Source organism: Meles meles, chromosome 12 (assembly GCF_922984935.1).
Source record: "Meles meles chromosome 12, mMelMel3.1 paternal haplotype, whole genome shotgun sequence".
In the NCBI taxonomy this organism is placed as follows: Eukaryota; Metazoa; Chordata; class Mammalia; order Carnivora; family Mustelidae; genus Meles; species Meles meles.
Window position 1 is genome coordinate 33,266,916 of NC_060077.1, and position 20,198 is coordinate 33,287,113.

The 20,198-nt window shown below is 38.9% G+C and overlaps 2 protein-coding genes across 4 annotated transcripts in view; one reads left to right on the plus strand and one right to left on the minus strand.

Moving 5' to 3' along the window:
• RNMT (RNA guanine-7 methyltransferase) overlaps positions 1-12,741 on the minus strand; it is a 37,858-nt gene extending 25,117 nt beyond the window's left edge. The window contains exons 1-5 of one of the 2 annotated variants that reach the window (XM_046025322.1): positions 12,698-12,741; positions 9,463-9,919; positions 7,976-8,111; positions 3,948-4,073; positions 356-471 (exon numbers count right to left, since the gene is read on the minus strand). In XM_046025322.1, coding sequence (XP_045881278.1) covers positions 356-471; positions 3,948-4,073; positions 7,976-8,111; positions 9,463-9,882 — 798 coding nt within the window. In that variant the 5' untranslated portion in view covers positions 9,883-9,919; positions 12,698-12,741. Of the gene's footprint in view, positions 1-355; positions 472-3,947; positions 4,074-7,975; positions 8,112-9,462; positions 9,920-10,886; positions 10,906-12,697 lie in introns of those variants that run through there. The other variant, XM_046025324.1, reaches the window with a different exon arrangement.
• A 125-nt stretch (positions 12,742-12,866) lies between these two features.
• Positions 12,867-20,198, plus strand: part of FAM210A (family with sequence similarity 210 member A) — a 42,211-nt gene continuing 34,879 nt past the window's right edge. Inside the window, exon 1 of one of the 2 annotated variants that reach the window (XM_046024087.1) lies at positions 12,867-13,103. The gene's annotated coding sequence lies outside the window, so the exon portion shown is untranslated. The remainder of the gene's footprint in view (positions 13,104-20,198) is intronic. The other variant, XM_046024086.1, reaches the window with a different exon arrangement.

Genomic DNA, 20,198 nt, shown 5'->3' on the forward strand with positions numbered 1-20,198 from the left:
AAATTTTGATATATTGGGAAACTACCCTAATAAACTACGAGGTAAACAAAATGTTAAGTTCAGTTCTGTTTTAAAATACTGGAAAATAAACCCTGTCTGAATAGAAAAGTAACAAATGACTTCTAAACTTCAGATTATTAGAAGTAAAAAACCCCGGATGTACTTAGTGGGTCATCTAAGGAAATTTATTATTAATAGAATCTCTAGCTGAAACTGAAAATCCATGTCCTGAGACTTTTAGTATTCAACTTTCAGTGTTTCAAAGTACATTCTAAAAGAACTGCTTTTTAAACACATCACTCAGCCAAACTAAAAATATTAAACATAAATTGACAAAATGACAAAAATTCTGTACCTTTGAACAATCAGCAGTTACAAATTCTGCATTGAAAATATACTCGTTATCACGACAACGATTTTTCATGTCCTCATACCGCTGCTGACACTGTTTGACAGAAACATCAGCGATATCTGGAAGCAGGACAGGCGTTAGTAACTGGCAACAAAGGCCCACAGAGATAAGACGTAAATGCAAAGATGGTTCAAATCTAGACATTTAGCATGAAATCTGTCCTTAGTAAGAGCCAAAAAAGGTTCTATTTCCTTTAAAATAAAAAGTATCTCTTCCAATGTAAATGCCTTATTTTTCAAAAAGATAAAAAGCTTTCTCAAAAGGTAGTAATAACAGAAAAGTTCTACCATGATTTTTAAATGCTTATTCCAAGTTAAATGCAGAAAGTTTAGACTCCAATTTGAATTATAAAATGTAAACTATATGCCCAACTTTGAAAATATCAAGGCCCAGCTTTGAAAATATCAAGTTTATTTTTTCTTAATAAAAAGTTACTTGCTTTTTCCTGTGTTGGGATTTGCAATGATGATGCAAAAGCACTGGAAAGTAAAGCTGGCACCTTATCATGAATACAAGCTAGTAGTGCACCAAATGATACAGGTAATACTTGATATCTTCTTCACCACTATAAACTAGCATGGGGGAAAAATCAATTTCATTTTAAAATGTTCTTGATAAAGCAGTAAAAGTTGATTTTATTAAATCTTGGCTCTTTTTCAATATTCTGTGTAATGAAATGTAAAGTAACAGAACATCTGTGCTCCCTAGTGAAGTCTCAACAGGACTGGTGTGACTGTGTTGTGAGCTGTACTGGCCACTTTTTTTTTTTCTTTATATAATTTTTTATTTTTTTAACATATAATCTATTATTAGCCCCAAGGGTACAGGTCTGTGAATCACCAGGTTTACACACTTCACAGCACTCAACATACCTTCCCCAATGTCCATAACCCCACCACCCTCTCCCTACCTCCCTCCTCCCAGCAACCCTCAGTTTGTTTTGTGAGACTAAGAGTCTCTTAAGGTTTGTCTCCCTCCCAATCCCATCTTGTTTCATTTATTCTTCTACCCCTCAAACCCCCCACGTTGCCTCTCAACTTCCTCATATCAGGGAGATCATATGATAGTTGTCTTTCTCCCACTGACTTACTTCGCTAAGCATAATACCCTCTAGTTCCATCCATGTCGTCGCAAATGGCAAGATTTCATTTCTTTTGATGGCTGCATGGTATTCTATTGTATATATATACCACATCTTCTTTATCCATTCATCTGTTGATGGACATCTAGGTTCTTTCCATAGTTTGGCTATTGTGGACACTGCTGCTATAAATGTTCGGGTACACGTGCCCCTTTGGATCACTATGTTTTTATCTTTTTTTTTTTTTTAAAGATTTTATTTATTTATTTGACAGATGAGATCACAAGTAGGCAGAGAGGCAGGCAGAGAGAGAGAGGGGGAAGCAGGCTCCCTGCTGAGCAGAGAGCCCGATGCAGGGCTCGATCCCAGGACCCTGGGATCATGACCTGAGCTGAAGGCAGAGGCTTTAACCCACTGAGCCACCCAGGCGCCCCTGTGTTTGTATCTTTAGGGTAAATACCCAGTAGTGCAATTGCTGGGTCATAAGGTAGCTCTATTTTCAACATTTTGAGGAACCTCTATGCTGTTTTCCAGAGTGGTTGCACCAGCTTGCATTCCTACCAACAGTGTAGGAGGGTTCCCCTTTCTCTGCATCCTCGCCAGCATCTGTCATTTCCTGACTTGTTAATTTTAGCCATTCTGACTGGTGTGAGGTGGTATCTCATTGTGGTTTTTTTTTTTGTCACAGTCAAGTGTTTTCACTCGAAAGCAGCACTGACAGACAAACTGGTTACACAGACTTTATAATCTGGCAGACATTTTCTTGGAAATGAATCAAGCAAGCCTCTTACTTCAAGCAAAATAAAGGACAGTATTTGTTACTAATGATAAAACCTGAGATTTCAAGTGAGAATTACAACTTGAAACACTTGCGTCTTCCACCATGGACTGGGCGTCTTCCCAATACTTAAAACTTTTGTAACATTAAAAAAATGTGATTTCTTGATGTCAACATTTAGAAGATCTGCATAACTTTAGTGAATATTATTTTCCAAATATCACAAAATCTTGCAGGGCAGAAGATCCATTCAAAGCACAAGACAGACCAATGGATTTAAGTCTAACAAAACACAAAAATTTTACTGACACAGATTCAGATGCCACATTATAACTACCTTTAAGAAACTACCGCCTATGGAGTTTGGATACAGTATGGAAGATGAATATGCTCAATTATCTGAAAGGACTGTTAAAGTAGCCCTTCATCTTACAACTACTTTTCAAATAACACATCTCAACACAGTGAATGCAGAAACAGGTATGAAAACCCAGTTGTCTCCTATTATTCCAGACTCTCAAAGTATTTGGAAAAATATTTAAAGTGCCAGTCTTCTCGCTAAACTTTATGTTTTAATGAATAAAAATATTATTTTAATTCTCAATTTTAATTTCTATAATCAATAGCTATAGCCACATATACAGTACCTTTCTGTGATCCTCAGTCTTTCTTTCTTTCTTTCTTTCTTTATTTGATAGAGAGAGAGAGAGAGAGAGATCACAAGCAGGCAGAGGCAGGCAGAGAGTGGGGGAAAGGAGGCTTCCCGCTGACCAGGGAGCCGGATATGGGGCTCGATCCCAGGACCCTGAGATCATGACCTGTGCCGAAGGCAGATGCTTAACCATCTGAGCCACCCAGGTGCCCCAGTGGTCCCCAATCTTAAAAATAAGGGTATATAGTGTTTATAAAACCGAAAAATTTGTGAAGTGCTAATTTAGGTAACTTCACAGGCGGTGCTATGTACTTCACCTCATTGGAAGAATATAACATCTGCTTGTCCCACTTTAGTGTTAGGCTGACTAGTGGGTTCAAGTGCTTGATTCATTCAGTTACTAAATTCCATCAACCTTTCTCACCTAATAGCTTTAGCAACTTTTTATGATTGTTGCTTACATCTATCATTTCATCAAGGATGGAAAATAGTGATTTTCATCAGTGCTACTGCATTTATTCATTCTGATTTTTTAATAGAGTGGAATTTCCCTTTTCAACCATTTGGTCACCTTGAAATACAGTTCACATAGGGTAAGGAAGATACCCCAACCATTAATTTATGAATTGCAGAATGATGAATAAGTTTCCTAGCATCCTCCAAGGGTGAACAACAGGTTTTTTTTCTTTTATTTGATGTGTTTCAATCCACTGAAATCACTATTCTTTTTGATGATGAAACTGTCCTATCTTTGGCCAGTGGAAGTTTCAAGTTTGTGCTTTAGATATGACTCCATCTTTGATTACTTCCCTCCTTTTAGGGAGGAAAAGTTATCCCAGGCTCATTAACTATATTATGTAACACCATCAGTAAAATCTCAAAGCTCATTTAAAAAAACACCCATCTCAAACACAGCTGCATATATCTTCTACTAAGATATTTTAGTGTCATGTGATACTGAGATTATTTTCCAATTACCTGATGGATCACAAATTATTCTTTCCCATGTCATTATTTATCTTACCTGTACAAACTAGCTTGTTAATTCGTCCCTTTTTCCACTTGAGCAAATCTCCACCTTTACCACATCCCAGGTCCAAAACAGTGATATCACGTTTTTTTTTCTGTCGTACCTTTTCTAAAAATTCCCCTAAAAGAGAGAAATGCCATAGTAATCATTTCTCCATTTTTACTACAGCATGAACGGTTACACCTAATACCAACTAACACCTGCCTGACATTATTATAAACTATTACGTGTTCTTTTATGTAGTTAATTTGTAACTTCTGGTGAACATTTCATTTATATCAGAATATATGTCTGATATTTTAGAAAGTTCATATAGGTATGTGAAGGTTATTTTTAGAATTTGACTAAACATTGAATAGCAGATATTTTAAATTCTAATTAATACAAGAAAGTTCAACACTTGTTCATAAGAAAAAAAATTACTCATAATTTTTGTAGTTTTCTCTTTCTAAAAACTAAACATTTAGCTTATACCTAACTAATTCAAAATAATTATGGAATCATAAGAGTGCCTGACTTTTATAAAAGATGTCAGGCTTACCACCAAAACCAATACAAGAACTAGTCCAAAAACTATACATACCTCTTAATTTTACTGTGACGAAAATTCTTAAAACACTCCAAAAAAAAATGAAATCTTTCATCCCAATCCACCAAATCACATTAGTAACCAATGAATAGTATCAGTAGGACCCCACACATCAATAGTCAAATGGTTCAAATATCAGTTAAAGGCATATTAGTATTCTTAGACAACTGAAGTATTCAGCAATTCTAAAACTTGATATAATATGGATTTGTAGATCTACTCTTCCTCTATTACTCTGAGTTTAACATTTCCTATTTCATGTGTGTACCATTTGACTGCTAAAATATTCACAGGGAGCCTGGGTGGCTCAGTCAGTTAAGCATCTAACTTCAGCTCAGGTCATGATCTTGGGGTCCTGGGATCAAGCCCTGTGTCAAGTTCCCTGCTTAGCAGAAAGGCTATTTCTCCCTCTCCCTCTGCCTCCCACCACCTGGCTCATGCTTTCTCTCTCTTCAAATAAATTTAAAAAAAAAAATCTGTATGAATATTTCTGGCTTTCACTGTCTGTAGGATCTTTTTTTTTTTTTAAGATTTTATTTATTTATTGACAGACAGAGATCACAAGTAGGCAGAGAGGCAGGCAGAGAGAGGGGGAAGCAGGCTCCCTGCTGAGCGGAGAGCCCGATGTGGGACTCAATCTCAGGACCATGAGATCATGACCTGAGCCGAAGGCAGAGGCTTAACCCTCTGAGCCACCCAGGTGCCCTGTCCGTAGGATCTTAAAATATTCTATATTTAACTTTCTGCTATGAATCTTAAAAAAACAGCATAACCAGAGTGCCCAGGTAGCTCAGTTGGTTAACAGGTCAACTCTTGATTTTCGCTCAGGTCATAATCTAGGGTCTTGGAATTGAGCCGCATATCAGTCTCCAAGCTCAGTGGGGATCTGGTTGAGGATTCTCTCTCTCTCTCCCTCCCTCCCTCTGTCCTTCCCCCAACCCATACGAGAGCACACACATGCACTCTCTAAAAATAAATAAATCTTTTTTTAAAAATAGCGTTAACAAATATGGAATAAGTAAAAACCGACTGTAACATCTCTTTATTTCCATACAGTAAGACTAGTAAGAGGGAAAATCATCACGAAACATTACTCAGAGATACCTTTATCACATTCAAGCAGTTACTAAGCTGTACTAACAAGAAAGAAAAAAATGAATGACCAAGAATGGGCATTGAGAAGAGAAAGGGAAAAAAAGCCAGAGAAGGAAGAAGGCATAGACCACACTGATTACACCAGGACCAGAAAGACAGGTACAGATAGCAAAGCACCCATTAAAGGAGTTGCTCAAACAGCTGACGGAGAAAAGAATAGTATAAATATGTGCAGAAAAAAAATTTTTGCTAAGTCTGACTTAAGACTTTTTAAAAATGACCTGTTTCCCTGATTATAAAAATAATACAACTAATGATATGAAAAATATGGCTGAACTTAAAATATTTATTCAATGAATAAACATATGAATAAATGACACATCAGAAAAAAATACCCTAGAAATTATCTATATTACTGAGGATGATGAGGAAAAGAGGAAAAGAAAAAAATGAAATTAGGACTAGAGTCCATAGATTACCTTAGAAGTATAGATCAAAAATGCCATAATACTAACCTTAAAAATAAAAAGGGAAGGGTTGACAAGCCAACATGCAATTACCCTAGCTGAAAACTAGTAGAGACAAATAAATCATATATAAAACACGAATATTAAAAACAAAGTGAGACAAGGGCGCCTGGGTGGCTCAGTGGGTTAAAGCCTCTGCCTTCGGCTCAGGTCATGATCCCAGGGTCCTGGGATCAAGCCCCACATCGGGCTCTCTGCTCAGCCAGGAGCCTGCTTCCCTTCCTCTCTCTCTGCCTGCCTCTCTGCCTACTTGTGATCTCTCTGTCACACAAATAAATAAATAATAAAATCTTTAAAAAAAAAAAAGTGAGACAGAAAATATTAGTATGTGTTCGAAATAATGACCCTAGTTCCCACTCCTAATACTATTCAGAATGAATAATGTATCTTTAAAAATTATTCAATTATTGGGGCACCTGGGTGGTTCAGTCAATTAAGCATCTAACTCAATTTTGGCTCAGGCCATGGTCTCAGGGTTGTGGGATCAAGCCCTGGTGTCAGGCTCTGTACTCAGCGGGGAGTCTGCTTGAGATTCTCTCTCCCCCTCCTGTTCGTGCTCTCTCTTTCTCTCACTCTCACTCTAAAATAAGTAAGTCTAAAAGAAAAAAAAAAAGGTAAATTATTGGGGTGTCTGGCTGGCTTAGTCTATAAATCATGTGACTCTTCATTTTGGGGTTTTAAGTTCGAGCCGCATGTTGAGTGTAAAGATTATTTTTAAAATCTTTAAAATAAATAAGTAAAATAAGAATTAGTAAATTATCATCAAAACTAGTAGGAAGTACCCATAATTAGCACCTTATTCTTTCTAGTGTAATCATGAAAGCATTCTCACTTTATCTGAGGCTGGCTTTTAAAAAAAACAAACAACCCAAAAACCTTACTTAAAAAGGCTTTTAAAAAAAACAAACAACCCAAAAAACTTACTTAAAAAACTTCAAAACCCATTGGCTTTTAAAAATTCTCTAAACTTGGGACGCCTGGGTGGCTCAATTGTTAAGGATTTGCCTTCAGCTCAGGCCCCACATGGGGCTCCATGCTCAGTGGGAAGCCTGCTTCTCCCTCTGCCTGCCACTCCCCCTGCTTGTGCTCTTTCTCTTACTCTGACAAATGAATAAAATCTAAAAAAAAAACAAAACTCTAAACTCATATAAGGAATCTGACTATTTAATATGCTAGATATACAAAGCAATAAATATATCCTGAATCAGATTTTTACCAAAGATTTCTGTTTTAATTCTAAAGATGAGTTTCCATAAATAAAATGCAGGCTCCAAAAAGTTGAATGTCTTCATCAAGCCTCAAAGTAAACTTTATTTTTCCCTAGACACTTCACAAGAAAAACAAGTACAATGAAAAATCTCCACATAACCTTTTGACCCATTAAAGGTCTAGAGATGAAAAATCATGACCCTGACCATTTTCTTGACTTAACAGAAGCTGAATACTTAATCCAACATTATGTCACTGTTCTAAAACTATTAAGAGTAAAACAGAATAATTACTTAACAGCACTAGATAATCTTAAGTATAAAAGGAGCACACTGCCTTTTGAAAGCCTAATTAACTTATGAACTTAGTATCAATTAAACTCATATATCTTATGTAGTCCAAAAGTAGGTATGAAAAGAACTACCTTGAAGGTCTAGTTTTAATTTTTGCTCCAGTTTTATGAAGTCAAGACTTGGTAATTAAATGAACAGGAAGGAAAGACTTAATGATTTAGCATATGAGTAATCATTTGGGAAAAAAAAATGAAACATAAGCAGAAATAAAAAACTCCAAGCTATAAATCAAAAATCAATCAATCATACCAATGAGGACGCTTTTCATCCAATTATTAAAGTTTCTTAGGTAAAAAATACGACTTTGGCTACGCTTCTCCAAACCAACTTCTTGTAGTTCATTATAGTGGGCAGCCACGGCTGAACTGTGTCCCTCTTCTAAGTTCTGAAAATAACAGAATGGAACAAAATTAAGGATCAGAACATGGCAAAAATAAGCTAAAAGAGCATCTGACCTATATAAGGATAAAATACTGGTAAACTTGAGTAAGCAATGGCATGGATGACAAAAATCCCACTAATTATAATCACACATAAGATATGTTCTCCCCTGTTCCCTATTTTTAAAAATATCTCTTGGTTTAAGATTTTTATCTTGATCTTTCATGTGTATAATTTTGGTCTCAATGTCTTAATAAAACCAGTACTCTTCCAGAGTTCTGATTTACTCAATTCAATAAATGTCAGTCAGTGGATTGGGTTCCTACAAGAGAATAAAATAGGAACAAGTTATATTTATTATATTATTATATAAAATTGACGTAAGCATTAAATGAGATAACACACACAAAGGAATTAGAACTCATTAAGCTATGTTCAGGGTCAACGTTTTTTGTTTTTTCTTTTAATCTATTCCAACAGTTTCCATTTTTGCTACCTACCCAAGACACCAAGCATTCTGTAAAAATGCCACGGTATATAAAAGGCTTCAAATTCCCACACTTCTCTGTTCAACCAAAGTGCTTCATCTTTTACCTATCTTATGTATCACGTTTAATATTTTTACTTGGAAAAAAGGGTCTTGCTGCTGGTAAAGTTCAAAAACTGTGTGTATAATACAAGCTCCTCTCTGTTACAAGGATTCACACCGTACCAATGGCAAAAGCCTGGCCTAACACTTTACTCTCTAGGACTGATGCCAGAACGTTTACTCATTCCCTAAAGTACTTCTTCCATCCAAACTCATCTTCTGCCTCAGATTCCTGCATAATATAATATTCCCAGATGAAAATAACTTGCTGTCCCTTGTTCTACACTACCCATCCAAAATATCAGGCTAATGTAAATACCCCAATGAGAAGCTGGACACAATATAGTTAAAGGAATCACATTAAAGCTGGGTTTAATGTTGAAATTTATCTTTTAAGTCATAATCTCTACTATTTCTGACACAGGAAAGTGACGAACACATAATAAAAAAGGAAAAAAAGTACATCATTTGGAACTTAACACTTGTCTTTTGTAAAACACTGAGAAAAAAACAAACTATAAAAACTAGCTTTCAGGTTTCTAGTGAAATAAGAGTTCTTAAATAACAAAAATTATCTCAATTAGCATTAAGTTTCACCTAAATAAAAGCAACTAAATTATAGGAGTTAAAAGCCTACTCTATCTTAAGACATTATCTACTACTAATAGAACATTCTTAAGGTTTAAGATTAAATAAAAAATATTCACGACAGTTCCACATTTCAATGACACATCCCATTATGAAGAAAAAAATACATTCAACATACTTTTTGCTTTTCAGGAACATCCTCAAGTTCTATTTTTCTCTTTTTCTGTGTGCCATCTCCGGTAGAAGGTTCATCTTTTGGAAAATCATCCGTTTCCATTCTTCTTTTCCTTGAAATGCCTTCATCATCACCAGAACCTTTTTCCTCTGGGACAATTTCAGCATCAAGTTTCCTTTTCTTGGTTGGAGTATCTTCCCCACAACTAGAACTTTCCTTTATAAGATCATCTTCAAATTCCATTTTTCTCTTTTTTGGTGTATCTACTTGTCCACAGATAGGAGCCTTTTCAGAAAGGCCAGTCCCAGGAGTGGTTGTGTTTTCATTAATATTGAATGAAGATTCTGTTTCCAAATCTACTGATGCTTTTGCCTCTTCAAGGGAGATCTTTCCACACTCCTCTGCTTTTGCAGAATTTTCCATTTTTGTTACTTAAACAGTAAAACTTCATGAACTAACACTGGAATGGCAAAAATTTGATATTACTTGTAAACATGAGTACTGAAACTTTAAATCAATTTTAACCAGAAGCCAGCCATTTCATTTCAGTAACCAAGCAGGAGTTTTTAAAAAATCTCATTAGAGGGTGCCTGGGTGGCTCAGTGGGTTAAAGCCTCTGCCTTCAGCTCAGGTCATGATCTCAGAGTCCTGGGATGGAGCCCCATATCAAGCTCTCTGCTCTGCGGGGAGCCTGCTTCCTCCTCTCTCTCTGCCTGCCTCTTTGCCTACTTGTGATCTCTATCTGTCAAATAAATAAAAATCTTTAAAAAAAAAATCTCATTATAGTGAGAATACTGAAAACATTAACTGATATATGTTACAGATGAATCTCTGAATATATGGAAGTACTAATTATAATGCCTAAACATACACACAATATTACGCATAAAAGTCATTACTGGCATTGAAACTGACTGATAAGTGGGGGGGGGGCGGTGCGTGGTTATTACACAAGCACTAGTTCCATTTCTATTCTGATCCTCAATTTATAGCCTTGGTTCCCAAATTGTGAGCTGGACACTGTAACAAACTTGTACAGGCACAGGAGGACACTTTTTAAAATTTTAAGGGAAACCCTGGTATCTGATATATGGAAGAGACCACAAATACAGCTTCAAATAGAGCACAGTGTCAACTGAATAGACCGCACTACATTCCTTTCAATGCTATCAGAACTTGTGAAGCTGAGATTTTGGTGGCAGCACAGGAAATCAATGTGAAACAGGAAATGAAGTTGGCAATGTCAAATCTTATTTCAAAGCTTGAGAAACTTTGCAGTACCCAATAGGTGTACACATCCCATTAGTAAGCACTGATGGTTAATGAAAAATTAAACACAAACATTATTTTTTCCTTTCAATGTTTGTATTATTTTTTAAGTAGTTTTTAAGACATAAAAACTAAATTCTTTGGATTAAACTACTTACTATTCAGAACTGGTGGGTATTTCTTTTGACCTAGTGTTACTGAAGAAAAAAAAAAAAAGTCAGAGACTAAGGGCACCAAGAACAGGAAAGTCTGGGAACCTACAGTTAACTTCTGAAATCCTTATTTCATAATGGGTGCCAGAATTAGAAAGTGAAGACAGCAGAAATAGCTTTGGACAAGAAGTTTCAAAACCCAGTCTGCAACTTAATGACTATTAAGTCTCCTTCAAATGTTCATAGGCTTATGAGTAAAATGGAACGGAGAGAGAAATAAGTAAACTATGGAACAGGAACTTATTAGGTCATTTGACAATTCTAGTATACTTCAACTACAGAGGATCTCAATAAGGCACTATGTGGTTAGTTTTCAAGAAGCTTACAATCTATATACCACTTTTAAAATGTTAGGCTGTGGGGCGCCTGGGGGGCTCAGTGGGTTAAAGCCTCTGCCTTCGGCTCAGGTCATGGTCCCAGGATCCTGGGATCTAGCCCAGCATCAGGCTCTCTGCACAGCGGGGAGCCTGCTTCCTCTTCTCTCTCTCTGCCTGCCTCTCCACCTACTTGAGATCTCTGTCTGTCAAATAAATAAATCTTTAAAAAAAAATAAAATGAAATAAAACGTTAGGCTGTATTATTCCAACCAAACGAAGAATGGAGAGTAAAAAGTCCAAAAACTGGTGAGATTCAACAAATTCAAAACCTGAAAGTTAAAAAAGGTGGGTGAAAAGTCTTTTCAGTGAAGAAATAGAACAAGAAATGAAGTTGCTTAAGAGAATGGGTAAAAACAAGTCCTTATAAACCAGGAAGGGTTTCAAGGGATATTAGTTTTCACTACCCAAGGTGTAGGTAACAAAATACCAAGATGTGCCAAACTAGGAAGAACTGAATCGGAGGGAAACACACACACACCCAGAAACGTAATTTTCAGTATAATCATTTAAAATATTATGTAGTAATACTGGCCACTAAATTATCAAATGTCTAGGTCAGAATAAACCACACAGAATTTTAAAGACCGCAGAAATGGGTACGAAGGTTAAAAACGGAATCAAAGTGCAATAATGAATAAACTCTAAACTAAATTGAGCTGCCCCTCAGAATCCTCAAGGAAGGAGCTCAGGGTAATGATTAAACTGGCACCGAGATGAAAATGCGTTAAATAACCAAATAGGCATTTCCTCTATAATATAAATATAAATATAAATATAAATAGTCACACCTCTGAGGCAGGCCACGTCTCCATCACTGCAGTTTCTCAGAGAACGACCGAGCCCTCAGGACCCCGAGGTTTAACCTCAAGCAGGATAACCACTACACTCGGACCCGTCCGCTAGACGGGGATCCACTTGGGAGGCCTAAGAGGACGCAACAGAGGCGAGAAGGGAAATCTTCAGCCAAAATCACCCTCTTCCGTCATTGGCGCGGCCTAGCTCTTACTAAACCTCCAGCTCACGTTTCCGATCCGCAGCTCAAGACAACACAGACGCTACTTCTGATCCGACAATCCCTCCCCCAGCCTGCCTTCTCAGCACCGCAGAGGTGCGGCCTGAGACAGCTCTTAGGGCTGCACCCGCTCTCGGGTGCAAGGCTCCCTTGGTCTGAAAGAGCGACAGAGCCCGCCGACTCCCACAAGTACTGCCCACTTAGCTTCGGGTTGGGTGCACAATAAACCTCCAGCGAACGGTACTGAAGGAACAGAACTAGCGCGAAGCGTGCCCACGTCAGGAGCTGGGAGTGCCCCTTCCATCGCGAGGGCGACGGAGGGACTGAAAACAAAGAAGAATGGCCAGGGTTCCAGACACCACACTTACCCACACAGCCATCTACAATTCTGTTTGCGGAAGCGGCGGTCGGCGCCACGCGTGTGTTGTTACGCCACTTCCGGGGAGTGGACGGTCACGTGACGCCGCTCTCGGGTGCGAGTGGAGGGTCTCTCGACCTTCGCGCCGGAACTACAAGTCCCGTCGTGCCGCGCGCGGGGGCCTGGTGAGGGACGCGCGGAGCCGCACGGACAGTAGCAAGCACGTTGTTAGTGGGCGCGGCTGGAGGGCCCGGGAGGGTGCCGGCGGTAGGGGCGGGGAGCGAGCGTTCGCCTGAGCCCCTGGAGTTCTGGCACCCTGACCCACGCTCGATCAGGTCACTCTGGTGAGTGCCATTAGAAGAGCTGTCTTTCGGACTGTGCGGCGAGAAACGGCGGTGGCCTCAATCTCCTAAGAGGTAGCCAGGGCCCAAGACCTCTAAGGAACTGCGCAGGGTGGGGGGGGTCCAGAGGGCACCTTCAACCCCGGTGCACGTTGGGGAGAAGAACTAGGGCGCGAACCTGACACGTGCCCCGCGCTCCTTAGGCTACGCTGTGGAATCCGTCCGCAGGGCGGGGGTTCTCCACACTGGCCCGCCCACCACCCCTGGCGGCCGAAAGAGGTCACCCCCGCCCTTCTCTGGCAGGCCTGTGGCTCGGCAAATCCTGTTTGGGGGACTGTTTTTCAGCTTTCTGCTTTGTAACCCTTCACTCTCTGCTATTACCTACGTCAGAAGATGGCTGAGAGGGGACCCAGGAGCCCCCGCCCTTGCAGTTGTTTTGAAAATGAGCAGTATCTTACTTCTTAGGGACTGGCAGGTCTTTCTTTACTGCTATACTTGGGAAATCTCTGCCATACCTCCCTTCAAGAAGGCCATTCGCATCTGTCAGATTCTGGAGAGAGGGGCAGCCCGTCCCTGTTCTTGAGAAACCCTACAGTATTGTTATTCTGTGTTGGCTGGACTTTCTCGTACGGGATGGTTGGGGGAGAAAATGCGCTTTGTCCATCCCCTCAGATTTCCACTAGAGAGTCCAAGGCACTTACTGTACTGAAACTCGGAAGCTCCATAGTTCAGGTCTTTCATCCCGAGATACGTAGGGTCAAAACTGTTATCTGTAAACTAAGGTCATTGATGCGTGTACATTTTAACGTTGTGGTGCCTCAGCACTTCTCCACGTTAATTAGATTTACAGTTTTAAAAGGGGGGCATGATTAGATTACAGTTCACCTTGAATTCTTTACCAGAACTGATCCCATTTAAAGCAGTTTTGCAAACTGTGTTTTACTGGCCTACCTACTTGTTAGGGGATAGTTATATTATTGAGACTTCGCGTTGAGAATGGCAACATTTGCAGCCTGTGGTTTACCATCTAGTCATTTCCAAGTTGTGGGCATTAACCTTTCTGAGGTTGTTGACCCTTTATAAACTTTGGACCAAGAATGAGGCCTATTTTTAACAAATGAGGATGAGCCATCAATTTCAGATGACTGTGCCTGTACTTTTTATTATATGCAATGAGCTGTGTTGAGAATTAATTTCAGTTCATGTATATGGACCACTGCAAAGGTATAGGTCCTAGAGATTGTACTGTATACATACCCATCCACTAGAACTAAGCGATGACATAGCACGTATTTGGTGGTTCTGATGCTGAAGTATTGAGATAATTGCTGTTGTAATTTTGGAAAAAAAATGAATCTAATTTTGACTTCTTAAGAAAATTTTTGATTAGATTTAAAGCCTCTTAACTGTGTGTTTATATAAACTCCATCGTGAATTAATGTCATGCATGGGATATAGAGAGATCACATCTTAGGATATTTATCAAACTTCACTGAAAGTCATGCAGTTTCAGTTGAGATACAAGAACTCTAGAATGTAGTAAGTAGTAATGGAAGGAGTGAATGAGCCAGATAAAATTGTTTTTAGGTTACTGTTGATGTTATTTTCCCCCATTATTACTTGAGTAATACCTGGTTTTCTGAATATTGAATTAAAATAATAGCTATTATTTTGGTACCTTCTGTGTTCCAGACTGTGCTTTACGTATTTGAACTCATTTAATTCTTATGTAATCCAGTGGGGTAGTTGCTATGATGATGATGATCATCATCATGGTCATGATTATGATGATGATGATTTTATAGATGAGGGTTAAGTAACTTGGCCTAAGTCAACAGCTGGGAAGTAGTGAACTAGGATTTGGACCCAGGCAGGCTGGCTCCAGAGAACAGAATCTATGCTAATAAAGAAATAGTGCTTGCTGGAAGACCAGCCTCAGAACTGGAAGTTGGCTCCCACATAATACATTTTCAGAAAATTAATTGGTACTTCCTAATGCTTGGTATGTTCAGAGAAAATAACTTGATAAAGATGTTATCTTGCTATAGTATGAGTTCCAACAAGGCAAGGATCATCATTTTGTTCAATGAGTGCCTTGAATAGTGCCTGGCATACCTCGGTGCTTACTGAATGAATGAATTGCCAAGAAAGGTTTTATCTTTTTTTTTTTTTCCATTTTTATTAATTTTTTCAGCGTAACAGTATTCATTCTTTTTGCACAACACCCAGTGCTGCATGCAAAACGTGCCCTCCCCATCACCCACCACCTGTTCCCCCAACCTCCCACCCCTGACCCTTCAAAACCCTCAGGTTGTTTTTCAGAGTCCATAGTCTCTTATGGTTCGCCTCCCCTCCCCAATGTCCATAGCCCGCTCCCCCTCTCCCAGTCCCACCTCCCCCCAGCAACCCCCAGTTTGTTTTGTGAGATTAAGAGTCATTTATGGTTTGTCTCCCTCCCAATCCCATCTTGTTTCATTTATTCTTCTCCTATCCCCCTACCCCCCCATGTTGCTTCTCCATGTCCTCATATCAGGGAGATCATATGATAGTTGTCTTTCTCCGATTGACTTATTTCACTAAGCATGATACGCTCTAGTTCCATCCACGTCGTCGCAAATGGCAAGATTTCATTTCTTTTGATGGCTGCATAGTATTCCATTGTGTATATATACCACATCTTCTTGATCCATTCATCTGTTGATGGACATCTAGGTTCTTTCCATAGTCTGGCTATTGTAGACATTGCTGCTATAAACATTCGGGTACACGTGCCCCTTCGGATCACTATGTTTGTATCTTTAGGGTAAATACACAGTAGTGCAATTGCTGGGTCATAGGGTAGTTCTATTTTCAACATTTGGAGGAACCTCCATGCTGTTTTCCAGAGTGGTTGCACCAGTTTGCATTCCCACCAACAGTGGAGGAGGGTTCCCCTTTCTCCACATCCTCTCCAGCATCTGTCATTTCCTGACTTGTTAATTTTAGCCATTCTGACTGGTGTGAGGTGATATCTCATTGTGGTTTTGATTTGTATTTCCCTGATGCCGAGTGACGTGGAGCACTTTTTCATGTGTCTGTTGGCCATCTGGATGTCTTCTTTGCAGAAATGTCTGTTCATGTCCTCTGCCCATTTCTTGATTGGATTGTTTGTTCTTTGGGTGTTGAGTTTGCTAAGTTCCTTATAGATTTTGGATACTAGCCCTTTATCTGATATGTCGTTTGCAAATATCTTCTCCCATTCTGTCAGCTGTCTTTTGGTTTTGTTAACTGTTTCCTTTGCTGTGCAAAAGCTTTTGATCTTGATGAAATCCCAATAGTTCATTTTCGCCCTTGCTTCCCTTGCCTTTGCCGTTGTTCCTAGGAAGATGTTGCTGCGGCTGAGGTCGAAGAGGTTGCTGCCTGCGTTCTCCTCAAGGATTTTGATGGATTCCTTTCTCACATTGAGGTCCTTCATCCATTTGGAGTCTATTTTCGTGTGTGGTGTAAGGAAGTGGTCCAATTTCATTTTTCTGCATGTGGCTGTCCAATTTTCCCAGCACCATTTATTGAAGAGGCTGTCTTTTTTCCATTGGACATTCTTTCCTGCTTTGTCGAAGATTAGTTGACCATAGAGTTGAGGGTCGATTTCTGGGCTCTCTATTCTGTTCCACTGGTCTATGTGTCTGTTTTTGTGCCAGTACCATGCTGTCTTGATGATGACAGCTTTGTAATAGAGCTTGAAGTCCGGAATTGTGATGCCACCAACTTTGGCTTTGTTCTTCAATATTCCTTTGGCTATTCGAGGTCTTTTCTGGTTCCATATAAATTTTAGGATTATTTGTTCCATTTCTTTGAAAAAAATGGATGGTATTTTGATAGGGATTGCATTAAATGTGTAGATTGCTTTAGGTAGCATAGACATTTTCACAATATTTATTCTTCCAATCCAGGAGCATGGAACATTTTTCCATTTTTTTGTGTCTTCCTCAATTTCTTTCATGAGTACTTTATAATTTTCTGTGTATAGATTCTTAGTCTCTTTGGTTAGGTTTATTCCTAGGTATCTTATAGTTTTGGGTACAATTGTGAATGGGATTGACTCCTTAATTTCTCTTTCTTCAGTCTTGTTGTTGGTGTACAGAAATGCAACTGATTTCTGTGCATTGATTTTATATCCTGACACTTTACTGAATTCCTGTACAAGTTCTAGCAGTTTTGGAGTGGAGTCTTTTGGGTTTTCCACATATAGTATCATATCATCTGCGAAGAGTGATAGTTTGACTTCTTCTTTACCAATTTGGATGCCTTTAATTTCTTTTTGTTGTCTGATTGCTGAGGCTAGGACTTCTAATACTATGTTGAATAGCAGTGGTGATAATGGACATCCCTGCCGTGTTCCTGACCTTAATGGAAAAGCTTTCAGTTTTTCTCCATTGAGAATGATATTTGCGGTGGGTTTTTCATAGATGGCTTTGATAATATTGAGGTATGTGCCCTCTATCCCTACACTTTGAAGAGTTTTGATCAGGAAGGGATGCTGTACTTTGTCAAATGCTTTTTCAGCATCTGTTGAGAGTATCATATGGTTCTTGTTCTTTCTTTTATTAATGTGTTCTATCACATTGATTGATTTGCGGATGTTGAACCAACCCTGCAGCCCTGGAATAAATCCCACTTGATCGTGGTGAATAATCCTTTTAATGTACTGTTGAATCCTATTGGCTAGTATTTTGGCGAGAATTTTTGCGTCTGTGTTCATCAAGGATATTGGTCTGTAGTTCTCTTTTTTGGTGGGATCCTTGTCTGGTTTGGGGATCAAGGTGATGCTGGCCTCATAGAATGAGTTTGGAAGTTTTCCTTCCATTTCTATTTTTTGGAACAGTTTCAGGAGAATAGGAATGAGTTCTTCTTTAAATGTTTGGTAGAATTCCCCTGGGAAGCCGTCTGGCCCTGGGCTTTTGTTTGTTTGGAGATTTTTGATGACTCTTTCAATCTCCTTACTGGTTATGGGCCTGTTCAGGTTTTCTATTTCTTCCTGGTTCAGTTGTGGTAGTTTATATGTCTCTAGGAATGCATCCATTTCTTCCAGATTGTCAAATTTGTTGGCGTAGAGTTGCTCATAGTATGTTCTTATAATTGTCTGTATTTCTTTGGTGTTAGTTGTGATCTCTCCTCTTTCATTCATGATTTTATTGATTTGGGTCCTTTCTCTTTTCTTTTTGATGAGTCTGGCCAGGGGTTTATCAATCCTATTGATTCTTTCAAAGAACCAGCTCCTAGTTTCATTGATTTTTTCTATTGTTTTTTTGGTTTCTATTTCGTTGATTTCTGCTCTGATCTTTATGATTTCTCTTCTCCTGCTGGGTTTAGGGTTTCTTTCTTGTTCTTTCTCCAGCTCCTTTACGCGTAGGGTTAGGTTGTGTACTTGAGACCTTTCTCTTGTTTCTTGAGAAAGGCTTGTACCGCTATATATTTTCCTCTCAGGACTGCCTTTGCTGTGTCCCACAGATTTTGAACTGTTGTGTTTTCATTATCATTTGTTTCCATGAATTTTTTCAATTCTTCTTTAATTTCCTGGTTGACCCATTCATTCTTTAGAAGGATGCTGTTTAGTCTCCATGTATTTGGGTTCTTTCCAGCTTTCGTCTTGTGATTGAGTTCTAGCTTCAGAGCATTGTGGTCTGAAAATATGCAGGGAATAATCCTAATCTTTTGATACCGGTTGAGACCTGATTTGTGACCCAGGATGTGATCTATTCTGGAGAAGGTTCCATGTGCACTAGAGAAGAATGTGTATTCTGTTGCTTTGGGATGAAATGTTCTGAATATATCTGTGATGTCCATCTGGTCCAGTGTGTCATTTAAGGCCTTTATTTCCTTGTTGATCTTTTGCTTGGATGATCTGTCCATTTCAGTGAGGGGAGTGTTAAAGTCCCCTACTATTATTGTATTATTATTGATGTGTTTCTTTGATTTTGTTATTAATTGGTTGATATAGTTGGCTGCTCCCACGTTAGGGGCATAGATATTTAAAATTGTTAGATCTTCTTGTTGGACAGACCCTTTGAGTAGGATATAGTGTCCTTCCTCATCTCTTATTATAGTCTTTGGCTTAAAATCTAATTGATCTGATATAAGGATTGCCACCCCAGCTTTCTTCTGATGCCCATTAGCATGGTAAATTGTTTTCCACCCCCTCACTTTAAATCTGGAGGTGTCTTCGCGTCTAAAATGAGTTTCTTGTAGGCAACATACTGATGGGTTTTGTTTTTTTATCCATTCTGATACCCTGTGTCTTTTGATTGGGGCATTTAGCCCATTAACATTCAGGGTAACTATTGAGAGATATGAATTTAGTGCCATTAGTAGCCTGTAAGGTGACTGTTACTGTATATTGTCTCTGTACCTTTCTGATCTACTACTTTTAGGCTCTCTCTTTGCTTAGAGGACCCCTTTCAATATTTCCTGGAGAGCTGGTTTGGTGTTTGCAAATTCTTTCAGTTTTTGTTTGTCCTGGAAGCTTTTTATCTCTCCTTCTATTTTCAATGATAGCCTAGCTGGATAGAGTATTCTTGGCTGCATGTTTTTCTCGTTGAGTGCTCTGAATATATCATGCCAGCTCTTTCTGGCCTGCCAGGTCTCTGTGGATAAGTCTGCCGCCAATCTAATATTTTTACCATTGTATGTTACTGATTTCTTTTCTCGGGCTGCTTTCAGGATTTTCTGTCACTAAGACTTGTAAATTTTACTATTAGGTGACGGGGTGTGGACCTATTCTTGTTGACTTTGAGGGGGATTCTCTGCATCTCCTGGATTTTAATGCTTGTTCCCTTTGCCATATTAGGGAAATTCTCTCCAATGATTCTCTCCAATAGACCCTCTGCTCCCCTCTCTGTTTCTTCTTCTTCTGGAATCCCAATTATTCTAATGTTGTTTCGTCTTATGGTGTCACTTATCTCTCGAATTCTCCCCTCATGGTCCAGTAGCTGTTTGTCCCTCTTTTGCTCGGCTTCCTTATTCTCTGTCATTTGGTCTTCTATATCACTAATTCTTTCTTCTGCCTCATTGATCCTAGCAGTGAGAGCCTCCATTTTTGATTGCACCTCATTAATAGCTTTTTTGATTTCAACTTGGTTAGACTTTAGTTCTTTAATTTCTCCAGAAAGGGCTTTAATATCTCCAGAGAGGGTT